General features: G+C 37.2%; 2 protein-coding genes across 4 annotated transcripts in view; both read right to left on the bottom strand.

Annotated features, from left to right (window-relative positions):
• LOC121908209 overlaps positions 1-12,002 on the bottom strand; it is a 29,653-nt gene extending 17,651 nt beyond the window's left edge. The window contains exons 1-2 of the mRNA XM_042428043.1: positions 11,943-12,002; positions 8,068-8,376 (exon numbers count right to left, since the gene is read on the bottom strand). Of these exons, the coding sequence (XP_042283977.1) occupies positions 8,068-8,376; positions 11,943-12,000 (367 nt within the window). The 5' untranslated portion in view covers positions 12,001-12,002. The remainder of the gene's footprint in view (positions 1-8,067; positions 8,377-11,942) is intronic.
• Positions 1-19,563, bottom strand: part of LOC121908207 — a 44,477-nt gene that overhangs the window by 8,778 nt on the left and 16,136 nt on the right. For 2 of the 3 annotated variants that reach the window (XM_042428039.1, XM_042428040.1), the window contains exons 4-6: positions 19,276-19,560; positions 18,104-18,388; positions 7,704-7,988 (exon numbers count right to left, since the gene is read on the bottom strand). In XM_042428039.1, coding sequence (XP_042283973.1) covers positions 7,704-7,988; positions 18,104-18,388; positions 19,276-19,560 — 855 coding nt within the window. Of the gene's footprint in view, positions 1-6,487; positions 6,919-7,703; positions 7,989-18,103; positions 18,389-19,275; positions 19,561-19,563 lie in introns of those variants that run through there. The other variant, XM_042428041.1, reaches the window with a different exon arrangement.

Genomic DNA, 19,563 nt, shown 5'->3' with positions numbered 1-19,563 from the left:
GACCATTTCTTCAGTAGCAAGAGTTTCAATAAAAACTGCTCAGTGAGATCTGTGGATTATGCAGAGACTTCCGAGAAGACAAGTTACCACTCAGCATGGTCACAGTTCACAAATAGTGTTTCCACTTCCTCATGCAGCTCATATGCACAATGGCTCTCGTCGTTCTCCTCTTTACTGTTTGTGTGCTGAATTCATGGGAAACACAAGGTAAAACAGTTTTCTTTAAATATTTTCTGTTGTTGTTTGACTTTGTTTTCAAAGTCTGGTTGTTGTAGTGAGGCACTACTGGAACTTCTTGTTGTCGTGTATTACTCCATCCCAATCCATTGTTCAAAAAATGGGGTTTGTTAATGTTCTGGTTGATGTAAATGAGAAAAATTACAATAATCAATGATTAAAATATTCTTCAGTACAAGAGAAATTTGAACACAATACATTAAATTAGAATTCTTCATTCTTGTACAAGACCCGAATATATCAAGTAATATATGTTGAACTTTATTGCACTCATGAAACTGCTATGAATCGACCAAGATTTATCATTACATTGACACTCCATTAATCTAAATGGGACTGTGCTATTGTTTGTCTTAAATCATAAAAATGATTAGCAGATGAGAGAGTAGTGACTTAAAAAACACACAAGTGATTTTGATTTCTGTTCTTTTTACAGGGTCCAGTGATGTGACAACTGTGTTTGTGCAGAAAGGGAAGGATTTACATCTGGATGTTAACAAACCTGTTGTTCTAGTAAAAAAAGCTGAATTTAGATGGCGAGTCAACAACACTCACAATGTAGTAAGAATATTTCCTGATAACAAAACAAGAGTAAGTAGCAGTCATGTAGGAAGGGCTGAGGTTTCTCTACAAAATCATTCTTTGCTGTTGAAGAATGTGCAACAAAGCGACAGTGGAGATTACACTGCACTCATAACCGGGGACGCAGACCAAGGTCTAGCTGAATACAAGGTCATAATTCAAGGTAGGTTTCTTTAGATTTCGAATGTTGATACACAGTAGTACCCTCTTTTATAACCCTTCACATCTATGTTCCCTCTAGATCCAGTGTCTCCAGTTAACCTGTCAGTGGACTCTGTGTCTAACAGCATAGAGTCCTGTAACCTCAATGTGAGCTGCAGTACAGAGCGCTCTCACATCAACATCACTTTTAGATGTGACAACCAAACCTGCCATCAGAGCGGAGGAGAGCAATCAGAGGTCACAACCTCTGGTTCTTCTCTCCATGTCTACCTGTTGAATGACTACATCATCTGTAACCATAGCAACCAGGTCAACTGGACCAAGGATTTGAGGGAGATTAAGGATTTCTGCCCTCTAAATACTGGTGAGACTGAAAGACATAACAGCTAACTGACAATAATGCACAGTTTACACACACTTCTTGTCATGCAGTGCAAATCACCCTCATCCATAAAGATTTATTACCAAATCACGTGGGAATCAACATATCAACATTTTCTTACTGCAATATTTGTAGCTAAAAAGTTATTTAATGAATCCATTGACTTTTAGAGGGTTGGTGGTCCAAAGGTCTTTGAGGTTTAACTCAGACAGAGATTATTTCTGTTCTGCCTCCCAGAAATGATTATGAAATTTAAATTGCAATCTTGAAATATGTCAACATTTCTGATCTATTTTCTTTTTTGTTTATTTACAGTTCATAATGGGAGCCTAACAAAAGGCAGCTGGATCAGGATCATAGTCGGCTGTTTGCTCGTCATCTTTTGCCTTTTCATAGGAACCACTATATGTAAGTCCCAATGTAAATTTCAGCACAAGAGTAATAATGTGATTGAAATCTTCATTGCTGTTTGTATTTGAATTCTAGTATTGTAGCAGAGAATATCTACCAAACCCACAAACCACTTATGTATGAATAAAAAAATGCCACCAGAATGATTAAAGTCCAACTGAAATTAAAATATGTATATTTTGCTTTGGAAACATAGACCTGCTTGGTAAAAGAGGTCTCTTGAGTTCTCCTTAGAGCAAAAATCTTTTATAGTTTTTTAGTCTAAGGCTCTTTTTGTTTTGTAAGTATCAACAGTTTTATTTTCTTTTTCTGCCAAAATATGTCCATCTCGAATTTTACAAGTTGTTTTGCTTTCACATTGTGAATAATTTAACAGTTAAGACCTGATTTTCAGAAACAGTTGAAATATTTTAAAAAAATTAAAAAGCTTGTGGAACAGTGGAACAGAAATGCAGCCTTCCTAATGCACTGGTCAGCCTATAACCACGCACACTGAACACTTTATCCTAATGACTTGGCAGTCTATCCAAACGACCTCCATCTCTGCTATAACAGCTGCTTCACCCAGTCTGCTGTACTGGTGCTGCTGCTTGCTCCTACTGAACCTGCCACATGCAGATGCCACTGAAGACAGCACTGTTTGTGCTGCTTTCTTGTGTTTACATGTTTTGCTGTGAACTGAATTATTTCCAGATGTACCACAACCCACCAGTCCAAACCTGCTGTTCGAGTTCTCATTGAACAGCAGGTTTGATATATACTGTACTGAGTATGTGAAGCAAAGTAAAAATTTATTTTTCTAACACGGTCGTTTGATTTATTTCTAGGGCATCGAGGCAGCCCAACCTCTGAATCAGAATGCCACAGAAGATGCGTCAGGATGCACCACCTATTCTACAGTAGGAATTTCAACTAGACCCACAAGATCCACTGAGAGTAATAACATCACCCTGCCAGAGACCATTTATTCTCAGATTAACTTTGCTCAATTGTCCAACCACCACCCAGAACTGAAAAACACAGATAAGATACATTCACAGGACTAAATCATGGCATGTACAGGATGGATGCTAATGGTGTGTTCACACACATGAATGCAAAGTCGTAGTCAGTCTCTGACCTCATATGAATCTGTAGTTCTGTGTGTTGGTGTTGTATAGAGAACGTAATTTACATACTCCACTTCGACTGCATAGTTGTTTTCTGACCCAGCTGCTGTACTAATGGACCAATGATGACGGCGTTTTGTTTCCACACATTGTCCTTCTTTTAACAGTCCCAGTAGCTCATTGAATACAGTGTAGTATAAAGGTAGTAGAGAAACCAGAGACCATGACGATCAGCTTTTCCTCCATTTTAAGTTATTTCCAACACATCCTCATAACTAAACAACCACATAGGTGGATTGTACCTGCACTCCAGAACGATCCATTTTCAGAATGACCCATGGGAGCGTAATATGCCGCTTTCAAAAACTGTTACCAAAACCAAATTACTGTTAAAAAAAATAATGATGTTTTATGGTGTGACAACGCTGTGGTTAAGGTCTGGTTAGGTTTAGGCACAAAAACAGCTTGGTTAGGGTTAGGGTTAGGGAGAAATCATAGTTTGGGATAAAATGATCACTTGAAACGTGGTTTCCACTTCCTTAAAGTTACGCAACCTTCGTCATCATGACAACAGTAAACACCACAACAATCGTTGTTATGTTTTGTTTGTTTTTTAAATGTTCCGGCTGGAAACGTGACACTCACAGTTGGAAACGGGAAGCGGACAGCGGTCCCCTGCAGCTAAGTAAATTTTTGCCATCCAGTTATCTGGAAAAGAAAAATAACAAATAGAGATTTTTACATTTTTGTTTTTGTATGAACTAAACAAACATTTTAAATAGTAAGCTTTAGAGGTTATGTATATATTTTTAACTTTGTAGAGAGTAAAGCTAGCTGTTTCCAGTCTTTGTGCTAAGCTAAGCTAATTGACCCCCTGCTGGAGCTTCATATTTGAGGCACAGACATATTTTCATTTAACTCTTGGCAAGAAAAAAGCCAAGCTATTCTTTTGACTTATTTAATGTATTTTTATGTATCTTTAAGTAAGTCTTCTTGTCCAGGTTGGCAGTTTTCTCCCCCTCATACAGGTTAGGTGAATTAGGGACTCTAAATTGCCGTTGGCTTTAAATGAATGTGTGAACAGTTGTCTGTATAAATGCGTCAGCTCTGTAACAAACCTGTTCAGGATCTCACCCAATGGTAGCAATTACCTCTAGAGGCCCCCAAGACCCTGATCATGATAAGTGGATAATGATAATGGATGAATGGAAAAAATAATAAATTTTAACATGGATTATCATTCAGCCAACAAGATTAAGTGTTCTTGTTTTTCTGTCTTCTTCATCTGCATTTGTTGTGTATGTTCAGTGTATCATTCTTGAAAGAAATCTCTCCCACAATATTGGAGTGGGGAAAAAACTTCATGCTATATGATCATTTACAATACAAGGCCCTAAGTGATTCACAAAAATACACAATATGACATGAGAGTTTAGTTTTCTGGTTCTTGTAATAAATAATGTGTTTAAATGTTTCGCTTAATTTACCCAAAAGTTAAATCAGCATACATACTCAAACAAATATTAGGGACAGAATTTATGCGTTGGTCAGTGTGTATCTGTTCAGATCTGTACTGATCTATTATTCTGATCACTGAGAAGTCCTGTCTGAAATCAGAAATCACATGACTATTACTTCAACCAAAAGGTTTTGAGTTTCCTTCAGTCTTTAGATATAAAAGGCCTGCTGCTGTTTCTTTGTTCTGCAGACAAACTTGTTTCAATCAGGCTGCATGAACAAACTTCAGGAACAAATATCTGGGGTTGTATTGATTTATGGTGTAAAACTGATTTATTTTAAGGTAAAACAGGTTTATTAAGACAGACATCCTAAAGAAGAGGAAGCAAAACAAGTAGGTGAAATGAAGAAGATTTATTAAGCACCTAGGTTGGCTGTTGAAGTAGCAACGCAACACTCTTCATTAAGAGAGACAGAATATTTTTACAAAGTTAAGAGGTTGTGATATGTAGCACAACAAGCAAATGAAGCTCTGTAAACAGGACCACATTCCCACACACACACAGTGGTGCCTGCTGTACTACTTGATAAGAATGTACATGACAGGTTGGTTAGTGCAGAGTCGTCAACAAAAGTCATTTAAAAGTTTATACTGTGTATTTGTTGTATTAGTTTAGTTAGTTTGATTCACTTTAACACACTTATTTAGGTAGCTCACTGCACATGCAATATAACCACTTCCTTTCTCATTGCGCCACAGTGTATTTAAGACCTCTTACATTTTCAGGCTGCAAGATGAAAGATACCAGTGGTGTGGACATCAGTAAATTTTCAAACAGAAAACCGACATTTTGCGATAAAGAAAATGGAGCCTGCAAAGGCCTCATCGCTTGACGTCATCTTTCAAGCACTCTGAATTGCACCAATGATACGCGACAAAAAGACGTGTCAAAATGCAGCTCACATGAGAAAAGAGTTTAGTTTGTTTCCAAACACTCAGGTCAGATGGGTTGAAAACGTCACCTGGTCTCATGTAACCTTCTTCCTTTTCTTAAGGACAGAATTATTGTGTTAGTCAGTGCTGCCAAATCTGCTTCTGCTACGACCAAAAAGTTTTTGAGTTTCCTTCAGTCTTCAGATATGAAAGGTCTCCTGCTGTTGATCAGTGCTGCATCAACATTAGTTTAGTTTTGATGTATTTAATTGACAGTGCATGAACATCTTCTTCATCGTCTTCTAATGCTGTTAGAATAGGAAGTGTGTATCTTTAGTGCATTGAGACTTGATTTCAGTTGTTTTTAATAAGATCTTATATCAGTATGGTTTACAGGTTTAGGTTCACAGAAATTATGGACCAGACAGACAAAATATGACAATTATTTTTACATTTTTGAGACCAACAAAATGAACGTTTTCTAATTTCAGTTGGACTTAAATAATCAGCAATGCACTAAATGCTGCTGTATTTAGATGGGAATCCACAGCTGTGGCAGAATGCATGATTTACAATATATCGACAGGGCAGGGTAGTTACTATCATGGACTGGCTCACAGTTCAGACAAAGAAGGACACAAAGGGTTGTAGGTCAACAAAATAAACTATTTATTAAATGAAACTATTTACAAAAACAAATACATAGATGTGAGATGTAAGTACATGGGTGAGTGGAAAATAATGCAGGAAGTTTGGATGCTGAAAGAAATGACAAATCAAACAAACAAAATTAGGAGATCAAGTGGGAGCTGAGAGAGAAGGAAGACCAGGTGAAATGTTTTGAAAATTAAAAACCTTGTGTGTGTGTTAAAGTGGAACAGAAATACAGCCTTCCTAATGCACTGGTCAGCCTATAACCATGCACACCAAACACTTTATCCTAATGACCTAATGTTTTTTTTTTTTAAATGTCCCAGCCGGAAACGTGACACTCACAGTTGGAAACGTGAGATGTAAGTACATGGGTGAGTGGAAAATAATGCAGGAAGTTTGGATGCTGAAAGAAATGACAAATCAAACAAACACAATTAGGAGATCAAGTGGGAGCTGGGAGAGAAGGAAGACCAGGTGAAATGTTTTGAAAACCAAAAACCTTGTGTGTGTGTTCAAGTGGAACAGAAATACAGCCTTCCTAATGTACTGGTCATGTTTTGCTGTGAACTGAATTATTTCCAGATGTACCACGACCCACCTGTCCAAACCTGCTGCTCTCATTGTACAGCAGGTTTGAATATATACTGTACTGAGTATGTAAAAATGGAAAACATTTTCTAACACGGTTGTTTGATTTATTTCTAGGAAATCAATCAAGCCCAAAGTCCTAATCAGAATGAGGAAATGAAAGCGTGTATGATGGATTTGTATAATTAATGATTTTCTGCTTTTATATTAATTTGAGGTTAATCCAGATGAGAATGTGCATGACAGATTGGTTGGTGTAGATTTGTCTCTTCATTATTGCTTCTTGAGCTTCTCCATCAGGTGGACACTGATGACGGCAGACACCATGATGACCAGACCGACAGAAAACACGACTGTCTTCACCAGACACACAGGGATACCAGCAGAGAGACTCTCTGAACCTGCAACACAACAAAACTGTTATTTCATTACAGTACTGACATTACAGCACAACATACAACATACTGGATGTAACAAATTACCCCAAATACTGTATTTGGAAAACATTTTGTGTCCTTTTTTCAATTTTGACAACTTTTCTGGCTTAAAAAATGGTCCACATAATTTTATCTCACAAATATGTTGTTATACAGTAAGTATTCTAATTTATACATTTGAAAATAAATGTAGAGTACAGTTGAGTTTTATGACGCACAATCATAGTATTTAATGAACTGTGTTGATTGATTCTTTATTTTTGCTTTTTGTGTTTAATTTTGTTCTAATTCAAACAATCGAGGTCTGTCGTACATATACTGTACTTCATGGAAGCAACAACTACAACAACAGTAGGCTGTCACTAACACAGACAGAAAGACACTTAAAAGTGAATATTTGCCATAAAAAAACAAAATAGGTCACATGCAAATGTCATTAAGACTTTATGATGTGCAAGTTAAATGAACACAACACAAGAATTGAGTATTCTAACCTTCAAAAGTGAAATATTTTTGCAGGGCATTTGTATTGACATGCATTATATCTCAATACAGTATGTTCCTTTAATTTTGTGCAGCCCATGTATGATCTCTATAGGGTAAAGTTGTAAATATATAATTTTAACTTTGTGCCCAGAAGTCTATAAAAATGTTGCAGAAGTTTACTTTTACATTTCAGTTAAATAACTATATTGACATTTTGATTTGATTTCATCCATGAGACCCAACACATTGTCTTTATGTCTCACCAGTATTTAGAGGGCAGAGAGTCCGAATCTTCTTCAAGTCTTTGGTCCAGCTGACCTGGTTGCTATGGTTACAGATGATGTAGTCATTCAACAGGTAGACACGGAGAGAAGAACCAGAGAATGTGACCTCTGATTGCTCTCCTCCCTTCTGATAGCAGGTTTGGTTGTCACATCCAAAAGTGCTGCTGATGTGAGAGCGCTCTGTCCTGCAACTCACAGTGAGGTTACAGGACTCTGTGCTGACACACACAGAGTCCACTGACAGGTTAACTGGAGACACTGGATCTAGGGGGAAAAATAGATGTGAAGGGTTATAAAACAGGGTACTACTGTGTATCAACATTTGAAATCTAAAGAAACCTACCTTGAATTATGACCTTGTATTCAGCTAGACGTTGGTCTTCGTCCGCGGTTATGAGTGCAGTGTAATATCCACTGTCATTTTGTTGCACATTCTTCAACAGCAAAGAGTGACTTTGTAGAGAAAACTCAGCCCTTCCCACATAACTGTCATCTATTCTTATTTCGTTATCAGGAAATAATCTTACTATATTGTGAGTTTTGTTGACTGTCCACCTAAATACAGTTTTGTTTCCTAGAACAACAGGTTTCTTAACATCCAGATGTAAATCCTTCCCTTTCTGCACAAACACAGTTGTCACATCACTGGACCCTGTAAAAAGAACAGAAATTTTAAAAAAATGAATGTTGCTTTCACCTGCCTTTATTCCCTGAACACTAATTCATGTTTTTAAATTAATTTTAGTAAAATAATGGCAGACACTCAGTTAGATTAATGGACTGTCTATGTAATGATGATTCTTGGTGCATTTATAGCATTTTTATCAATGCTACATAATGCATTTTGCAATCACATATATTACCTGATATGTTTTAGATATTTTCCATTGCTTTTTTGTTTGTTTGTTTTGGTTTTATGTGTGTGTGTGTGATTTTGAGTAGGGCTGTCCCCTGAACGAGGAGCCTCTGATTTGAACCTTATGTTGTCTGTCAATGCATTTATAGTTTTCTTCCACTGCATCATTGTACACGGAAACATCATTTGAGGTGAACTCATCATAACATAATTACAGATATTTGAATGTGAGAAGATGAAGTGATGGAAAAGTTAGAAGAATTGGCCCTCATGCTTTCCTGAAAGTGTCCATCTTCATAGGAGCAGAATCAACACTAACTAAATATAAACAGTACATACATGCTCCCCCCTCACAAAATATAGATATTTCCTCTTCCATGTGCTGCTGCTACATTGTGACCATAATCATCATGCAGCCACCTGCTGTCTAAAAAGAGATTAATCTGGCTACAGTTACTCAGACCAAAATCACAATTATTAATAATTTAGCATAATTTCATTGTAATTGACACCTGGTAATGAACTGTTGCCAGTTGGGATGTTTGCAATTTGTAAAATCTCTGCCATAACACTGTAAATGTATTCAAACAAGTGAGTGTTTATCAGGAAAAAGAATTTTATAGGTTCAACAAAGAGTGAGAAGACAGAAGCTGCAGTTCCTCCAATAGTGAAGTAGTTTTATGACAAGCTCTTCACTGTAGATTTAAATATATAAATATATACATATAGTTGTATGGATGGTATGTGGCTGCTTGTATTGATATGGACACTAATCTTTGTCATGGTTAGCAATATGTAAGCAATTATAACCCAAGACAAACAGAGGAAAACACACAAGTCTGCATCATTTTAGCGCATGTCAAACAATACAAACAAATGTTTGAAGAACTTAAAAAAGGCCGTCAAAAATGTACTGATAAAAAAATGGAAGTGAACATTTGACTTCCTCAAGTGATTTTAACAGATTTTCTGTGAGAATAAATGCTGTTTTACATTTCAGCAGCTCTTTTCTCACACTAAAAAATGTAATCTATAAGCACAAAATAGTACCTGTTCACCTAATGTGACCAAAAAATGCTCTGACACACACACACACACACACACACACACAGAGATGCGCATGTTACAGGGAAAATGAGTTCAGGTTTATCCTAAACCTCTGTGACGATATTGAGCCCTTTTTATGTCATTTTTTCAGTAATCATAATTTAATGTGGTTCTCTCATTAATTTGTCTAATCTTTCTCTGCATTTTAAAGTTGTGTCTCTACATCTTGTCCATATTTATACCCTTTTTGTAAATACAGTTGTTAAGTCTGTAAAAAGAATTTGGGGACTGTCTCAATGTTTCATTGTTTGTTTTAATATATGTAATCAGGACTCCTAGGAAATCAGGATTGATGCTTAATTGATTTAAAAGAATATGATGTGACTGATTTTGCCTGGTTCCTGACATCTGAATCGCTGCCCACATCTTAGGCTTTGAAACTACATTGACACTCTCATGTTGCAAAACTCAATTTATAGAAAACATAATTAAGATAAAAATAAATTAAAGGGGACATATTATGCTTTCCTTATTTTCAGTCCTATATATAATGTCACAATGTCAGATGTTCATATTAAAAGTAGCCAATGTGTCAAATAACGAGGTAAACGTATGTAAAAGTAATCCCTGTGTGTAAAAAGCATCGGCTTCAGACTGCTCTGAATACTCAGTTTCAAAGGGTTTTTTCTACTTTCAGACCGAGCTCATGTCAGCTTGTGACAGATTTCTTTATATGGTCATCTGCTAGATGCACAGCACAAGTTCACTACTCTGCTCGGGGGGTGGTCACGCTGAGCCATGACTCCATTACAAGGCACAGTGAAGTAAAATAAGTAGTTTACCTATTGGCTGGTCGTCTGCAGCTCTACATCAAACATCATCATCACTGTGGCTGTTTCTGCTTGTACTATTCCTCTCTGCGTTATTTCTAACTTATTTGCTGAACAGATAGCTCCAAATATCTCCATATGTTGTTGTTTCAACCGGTTTTTAGCACTGCTCATAAAGCTCTGCTACTTTAGTGAGGAACATGTTTAATTTCCTGTGAATTCTTCACAATAATAGTCTCCTGGTTTTTAGTCATTTAAAAGCTTTTAATTTGAGATAGTAAAGCAGGAAATGTTTGGTTTGCATCATTGACTGTATATAAATATAGACGTCATGACAGATCCCAAAAAGTGAAGCCAAGACATCTCAATCACCCCCTGGTGGCTGGCTGCAGTATAGGTCATAAGTCCCGCCCCCTCCATGTTAGTGAATGGGACATTTTTCCCAGAGATGGTTTCTGTAATTTCAGGTAGTTCTTATCACACTGCTGTTTGTCCAAGTGCTCATTTTTTCTGAAAAATTTGTTGTTAATTAGTTATTTCACGATATAGAAAGGGGGTCTGATGTCATGATTGACAGCTGTGACAGCTGCTCTCAAACCTCCGTCAGGCAGCAGGATGGCTAACGGGGCTTGTTCTGCAGGCCTTCATCCCGCCACCCGACTCTACTTCGCAGACTCTGTCTCCAAAGATATCACGCAAGCAAGATGGCAGACAGGAGATATTTTGGCCTCACTTCTGCATCGCGGTAGGAAGTGGAGACGCGTTGTCCATATTTATATACAGTTGATGGTTTGCATTGGCGGTAAAGTTACACAACTCTGATACGTAAAACTGGCCATCAGAACAGTGTGGGTTCATCGGGAGGGGGGCCTTAAAGAGACAGGAACTAAAACCGCCTGTAAAGAGAAACAGTGTATATTGAGGGGCTGCATAAAGGGCCAGTATAAGATAAATAAGGAGTTTTTAAAGTGTGAATCATGCAAAGCTACTCTAAAAATTTTGAGTTGATATGAGCTTAATAGGTCATCTTTAAAGATAAATCAGCCTAACAGTGCAGATATTGAAAGGAAATATACTGAATGTCAAAAGCTCCACAAATGTAGAGATATACTGAAAGTAAAACCAGAAAATAAAGAGCGCGTGCCTCTACCATAATACTCTATATTCATTACTTTAATAACACTAAAAGGTTTTAATTTTTAAAAATCTCTGTCTGGATATATTCGGGTCTTGTACAAGAATGAGGAATTCTAGTTTAATGTATTGTGTTCAAATTTCTCTTGTACTGAAGAATATTTTAATCATTGATTATTGTAATTTTTCTCATTTACATCAACCAGAACGTTAACAAACCCCATTTTTTGAACAATGGATTGGGATGGAGTAATAAATGACAACAACAAGTTCCAGTAGTGCCTCACTACAACAACCAGACTTTGAAAACAAAGTCAAACAACAGAAAATATTTAAAGAAAACTGTTTTACCTTGTGTTTCCCATGAATGCAGCACACAAACAGCAAAGAGAAGAACGACCAGAGCCATTGTGCATATGAGCTGTATGAGGAAGTGGAAACACTATTTGTGCACTGTGACCGTGCTTAGTGGTTACTTGTCTTCTCGGAAGTCTCTGCATAATCCACAGATCTCACTGAGCAGTTTTTATTGAAACTCTTGCTACTGAAGAAATGGTCCCATTTTTCACATAATCTTTGGAATATTTGATTACCACAAATAAAATCAGCCTCTTGCCAACACACTCATCATAAAAAAACCTAAAAGAATACACTACTGAAAAAACTGAAATGAAATATGGCCTCTAATCTCATAATCAAGTTTATTAAGTCATTTTTTAGAGAGAACGATCTCATTTGAAAATATGTTTTCAACAGATCTCTCTATCTGCACTTTAGACAGCGTTAACACCCCTGAGCTTAATGTTAATTAGAGAACGGTTAAAAAGGTTAAAAACATGTTCTATACAATTTCCAACATATTCATATCCATCATACTTCATCTGTCATGTCTAACCATCATCATCACACATTTCCATCAGAACAAATTAATTATCAGTGATTTACAACATCACTTTCATTTCATATTCACACCTCTTGACACTCACTTCTGGTGTGGTCATCTTACAACTCATTTTCCACTGTAGACGATTTACTCTTCATGTCCTTGTCGTCTACACTGAAGATTAAAAGGCTTTGACAGAATGTCCATTTTTAATTTCATGCTTTTAGTAACTCAAAAATCATATGAAAGTACAGATGTCTCCCACGTCAATGGTGAAAGGAGAGCCTCTTCAATGTTTAACATGTGTAACTTAAAATAACCATGTTGGCATTTAAACTGAGATGTAAATGCCAACCTGAGATGTGCTGCACTCCTGCCAACACACTCGTCATAAAAAACTAAAAGAATGAGTGTACTGGGCTCAGCGGCACCTGGTCTTCTTTAAGTCATTGTACGATCCACAGATTTCAATGTGAACAGTTTTTATTGAAACTGTTGCGATATATATTTCACATGTAATTTTAGCAATATAAGAGCAACACAAATGAATTCAGAATATTAATGTAATTAAAGTCCTGCTAGGTACAGCAAGACAGTCTACCTGCAGGACTCCACTGTAGTGACACTTCTGGTGCAGGTCAAGTCAAGTCAATTCTTTTAAAGAGACCATTTAAAAACAATGGATGTTGACCAAAGTGCTTTACAGAGAGATTAAATTATGGGATTATTTGATGGATGATTACAATATAAAAAAAAACACAGGAATGCTCAAATATAAACACAGACATGAATAAGAGGATATAAGAAAATGAATATCTTGATAAAATCATAACACAAACAGCATTGCACAAACAACAAATAAAAATACAGATAAAGGCAAGAGTGTGGTCAGGCATGTCTTCATGCTGACAATTAAGAGGCTAAAGAAAAGAGATGGGTCTTAATAGGGGTTTAAAAAATATCAATAGAGGGGGAAGATCTAATTGTTGATGGTAAACTTTTTATAGTAATAAGCTAAAGAATTGTGAAGAAAGTAATTAGCCAATGTGCACGTTAAAACAAAATTTTAAAAAAAGTCAAATGTTACTACATCACATTACAAATCTTACACATTTCTGTAAAGTGAGGTGCGGGGTAGAGGGGTCTTAATCCAGACAGAGACGTCACTAGTGAGACTAAACTGAGGTTGAATCGTAGTTTACAGCCTTCCATTGGTTGATTCTGCTGCCAATCAAACATGTCTGCACTGCTATTGACTAGTTTTACTGCCTCCGCCTCTTATTTTTTTCCTCCTGTTCTTCTCTCTCGGCAGTTTTACTGAGCAGGGCGCGTGCCTTTGTCCCGCTCAGCAAATCAGAGCCCAGAAGCCCCACCCTGCGGTGATGTGACGGTGTTTATATCAAGCAGCCCCAGCTGCACTCAGACACGGAGCTGAGCGGCTCGCTGATCACTTGTTTATTCAAAGTTTATTAAACGTGTCGCGTGTCTAATTAACTTTACACTTAACAGTCCATGTTTCATTAGCAAAAGGCTTGCAGGACGGTCCAGTATGACCTCTGAGTAATATGTTTGAAGACTACTCTGGCTGAGCTGGACTGAGAATCCATCATGACACATCGTGGTTTAGTCCTGTGAATGCATATTATCTGTGTTTTTCAGTTCAGGGTGGTGGTTGGATTTCGGAGTTTTGTTAACTGGAGCATAAATGGTCTCTGGCGGGGTGGTGTTTTTAGTCTCAGTGGATCCTGTGGGTCTAGTTGGAAATCCTACCAAAGCATAGGTAGAGTTTAAAGGACGACCTGAAGCATCTTCTGTGGCATTCTGATTAGGTCGTTAGGCTGGATTGATGTCCTAGAAATAAATCAAACGACCATGTTAGAATTTTTTTTTCATTTTTACTTTACTTGAAATACTCAGTAGGGGAGAACGGGGTAACATGAGCCACTTTTTACATATGATGATTTTTATGCAAAACGAAAGTATGTTTCAAATAATAGTGACTATATACACCTCAGGTTGTTGTGTACCCATGGAAATTAAAACAAGTTATCTAATTATTATGGTTTTAGAACAATGAGCCATCAAAAAAAGTTAGTCCTATGGCACAATTTGCCCCAAGGTAGGGGTAAAATGAGCATGGGGATGGGGTAAATTGAGTGCTCTACAGGTAAATAGCGCTACAATTAAATACTGATATAAAAATTACAGAAAATCAAACAAATTGATTATAAAATTAAAAATAATGTTGAACTTTATTAATGGCATTAGTTTAAGAAAGGCATAAACTCATACTTTTAAGTAAAATGATATATTTGTGTCTTGTTGTTCAACATGTTACCTAAACATTTTCAGTAAAGATTAAACTGTGATCTTTGTGTTTTAGCTACAGAAAGAATGTGTGTGTAAATGTGCTTTTGTGTAAACAGACAGGTGACAAATTAAAGGAAAAACCAGTACAGGCCTGAATGCTTGACCCCTACAGTGAGGGGGTCTGGGGGCTCTGTTATGCTTTGGGAGGCATTTTGCTGTCATGGTTTGGGTCCACTTGTCCCCTTAGAGGGAAGGGTCACTGCAAATCAATACAAAGTTGTTCTGAGTCATCACCTTTATCCTGTGATGAAACATTTCTATCCTGATGGGAATGGTCTCTTGGGGGATGACAATGCCCCTTTTCACTGGGCATGAGGGGTCACTGAATGGTTTGATGAGTCTGAAAATGATGTGAATCATATGGTGTGGCCTTCACAGTCACCAGATCTCAACCAAACTGAACACCTATGGGAGATTTTGGACTGATGTGTTCAACAGCGCTTTCCACCACCATCATCAAAACACCAAATGAGGGAATATCTTTTTGAAGAATGGTGTTCATCCCTCCAGAATAATTCCAGAGACTTGTAGAGTCAATGCCAAGGTGCATTGAAGCTGTTCTGGTGGCCCATGGTGGTCCAACACCTTACTGAGACACTTTATGTTGGATTTTCCTTTAATTTGTCACCCGTCTGAATGTTCAGCAAGTTTGTTTGTGGCTTAAACTTAACATTAGTCAACAATTAGGTATTTATTTATCAACATTGTAACACTTGAACCAGTGATCAAACATTAACATGAACAGTGTATCTAGTGTCTAGCATATCAGAAAATAATTTTTGGTGGGTAAATTGAGCCATTGACTCAACTGGCCCCAACATCACTGGCACGTTTTACCCCACAACCTCCATTTTTGACAAAACTGTTTCACACAGTGGCTCAAATCCACAATTATGCTAAGTTTATGACCTTGTTTTGTAGCTTACACTGACTTAAATTAACATGTAATAATGTCCAAAACTTATCTTTTTTAATTAAGATACAAGACTGATAACTTTAGCAACATGATGAATTCACTTGGCATGACAAAAATCTTTTTCTCTCCATGTGCTTGAGTCCAAGACAGATTGAGTAATGTGAACTATACTTTCTTAATTTGTGGTCCCATGATTACTTTTGTTTATGGTTACCTAGATGAAGGGGGTGGCTCATTTTACCCACTGGCTTGATTTACTCCGTTCTCCCCTAAAGTATATATTCAAACCTGCTGTTCAATGAGAACTCAAACAGCAGGTTTGGACAGGTGGGTCGTGGTACATCTGGAAATAATTCAGTTCACAGCAAAACATTTAAACACAAGAAAGCAGCACAAACAGTGGCATCTGCATGTGGCAGGTTCAGTAGGAGCAAGCAGCAGCACCAGTACAGCAGACTGGGTGAAGCAGCTGTTATAGCAGAGATGGAGATCATTTAGATAGACTGCCAAGTCATTAGGATAAAGTGTTCAGTGTGCGTGGTTATAGGCTGACCAGTGCATTAGGAAGGCTGCATTTCTGTTCCACTTGAACTTACACAAGGTTTTTGATTTTTTTTAATATTTCACCTGTTTCTGAAAATCAGGTATTGACTGTTAAATTATTCACAATGTGAAATTCTGTTCCTCAGTTTGACAAGCAAAGTTGGGAGAGTTATGTTGTTATGACCCACCCTTAGTCAGCCCTATGGGGCGAATAACACTCCACCATTTACCCAAAGTAAAACTCCAGCACCTTTTAAAATACCCCAAACCATGGGATTTATTAACAAAAACAAAAAATACAAAACAACCAGGAGGCTAAATAAATGCTAAAAAACAATCAAAATACAACAGAAAAACTAAATAACATAAAGTCCCAGGCTGAGAGGCAAGACCAGTGGTCCACAAACAGGAAGCTCCCTTCTCTGCAGCAGGGACCTGGAGCATTTAACCCTTCCTCCCTCGCCAGGTGCACCTCACTGTGGATCGATTATGTGGAGGAGACCTGAGCGGAGCAATAGACAGGAGAGGAAAAGGACAGAAAGCACAGAAAATACATGCAGCCGTAACACATGTAGAAAAAAAAAAGAAAACAACAACACTGTGGCGCTCACCTGAGGAACAGCATTTACTGTTTTTGCACTGTTGGTCTGTCAAAAAACATTGTTGATTTGCTTAATAATAATGATAATAATGATAATAACGATAATAATAAAGGCTATCATGATTGAGGTTAGCAAGATTAATTCAGGAAGCAAAACAACATGTAAAATTCAAGATGGACAGATTTTGGCAGAAAAAGAAAATAAACCTGTTGATGCTTATTGAGCTCAAATACAAAATATGATGTTTATCTTGTTCTGAAGTTCACTGTAGTGGGAGGGACTTTGGCTTTTTTTTGTAGCAGTTTGAACAAAATTTGATTTGCATTTGAACAACAGAAATGAATGAGAAACATGCAGTTGATGTTCTTCGTAATGTTATTTAATTAAGTTTAAACTTTGCTCCTTTTGTTACAAGCTTCACCATTATTGTTACTGGTTGATAAATATTCAGTCAAGTTTTTATATAGGAGAGAGGAGTTGTTTCAGCTTGTGGAGGTGGGCATGACAGAGGAGATTTGGGAACCAACTCATGAAACCTCTTTTACCAAGCAGGTCTATGTTTCCAAAGTAAAATATACATATTTTTATTTTAGTTGGACTTTGATCATTCTGGTGGCATTTTTTTATTCATACATAAGAGGTTTGTGGGTGTGGTAGATATTCTCTGCTACAATACTGGAATTCAAATACAAACAGATATGAAGATTTTAATTACATTATTACTCTTGCTGAAATTAACATTGGGACTTGCATATAGTGATTCCTTTGAAAAGGCCAAAGCAAATACAAAGGATGACGACCAAACAGCCGACTACGATCCCGATCCAGCTGCCTATTGTAAGGCTCCCATTAGGAACTGTAAATAAACAACAACAACAAAAAATAGATCAGAAATGTTGACATATTTCAAGATTGCAGTTTAAATTTCATAATAATTTCTGGGAGGCAGAACAGAAATAATCTCTCTGTCTGAGTTAAACCTCAAAGACTTTTGGACCACCAACCCTCTAAAAGTCAATGAATTCATTAAATAACTTTTTAGCTACAAATATTTTTCTTACCAGTACGAAAATGTTAATGTGTTGACAAACAGTATTTGGTAATAAATCTTTATGGATGAGGAAGAATTGCACTGCATGACAAGCAGTGTGTGTAAACTGTGTTATTGTCAGTTAGCTGTTATGTCTTTCAGTCTCACCAGTATTTAGAGGGCAGAGAGTCCGAATCTTCTTCAAGTCTTCCTTCCAGCTGACCTGGTTGCTATGGTTACAGATGATGGAGTCATTCAGCAAGTAGACATGGAGAGAAGAACCAGAACATGTGACCTCTGATTGCTCTCCTCCCTCCTGATAGCAGGTTTGGTTGTCACATCCAAAAGTGCTGCTGATGTGAGAGCGCTCTGTACTGCAGCTCACAGTGAGGTTACAGGACTCTGTGCTGTTAGACACAGTGTCCACGGACAGGTTAACTGGAGACACTGGATCTAGGGGGAAAAATAGATGTGAAGGGTTATAAAACAGGGTACTAATGTGTATGTTTCAAGAACTTAAAAAAGGCCGTCAAAAATGTACTGAGAAAAAAATGGAAATGAACGTTTGACTTCCTCAAGTGGTTTTAACAGGTTTTCTGTGAGACTAAATGCTGCTCTACATTTCAGCAGCTCTCACACTAACAAATGTAATCTGTAAGCACAAAATAGAACCTGTTCACCTAACGTGGTGACCAGAAACCACACACACACACACACACACACACACACACAGACGTACATGTTACAAGGAAAGTGAGTTTAAGTTTGTGCTTTGTCCTAAAGCTCCGTGATGATATTGAGCCCTTTTTATGTCATTTTTTCAATAACCATAATTTATTGTGGTTCTCTCATTAATTTGTGTAATCTCACTCTGCATTTTAAAGTTGTGTCTCTACATCTTGTCCATATTCATACCCTTTTTGTAAATACAGTTGTAAAGTCTGTAAAAAGAATTTGGGGACTGTCTCAGTGTTTCATTGTTTGTTTGCTCCAATTAGGAACTGTAAATAAACAACAACAACAAAAAATAGATCAGAAATGTTGACATATTTCAAGATTGCAGTTTTAATTTCATAATAATTTCTGGGAGGCAGAAATAATCTCTCTGTCTGAGTTAAACCTCAAAGAGTTTTTGACCACCAACCCTCTAAAAGTCAATGGATTCATTAAATAACTTTTTAGCTACAAATATTTTTCTTACCAGTACGAAAATGTTAATGTGTTGACAAACACAGTATTTGGTAATAAATCTTTATGGATGAGGAAGATTTGCACTGCATGACAAGCAGTGTGTGTAAACTGTGTTATTGTCAGTTAGCTGTTATGTCTTTCAGTCTCACCAGTATTTAGAGGGCAGAAAGTCCGAATCTTCTTCAAGTCTTCCTTCCAGCTGACCTGGTTGCTATGGTTACAGATGATGGAGTCATTCAGCAAGTAGACATGGAGAGAAGAATCAGAGGATGTGACCTCTGATTGCTCTCCTCCCTTCTGATAGCAGTTTTGGTTGTTACATTCAAAAGTGCTGCTGATGTGAGAGCGCTCTGTCCTGCAGCTCACAGTGAGGTTACAGGACTCTGTGCTGTTAGACACAGAGTCCACTGACAGCTGGACTGGAGACACTGGATCTA

Source organism: Thunnus maccoyii, chromosome 12 (genome assembly GCF_910596095.1).
Source record: "Thunnus maccoyii chromosome 12, fThuMac1.1, whole genome shotgun sequence".
Taxonomy (NCBI): Eukaryota; Metazoa; Chordata; class Actinopteri; order Scombriformes; family Scombridae; genus Thunnus; species Thunnus maccoyii.
The sequence above is the reverse complement of the archived record's forward strand: the minus strand, read 5'-3'. Positions and strand labels throughout refer to the sequence as shown.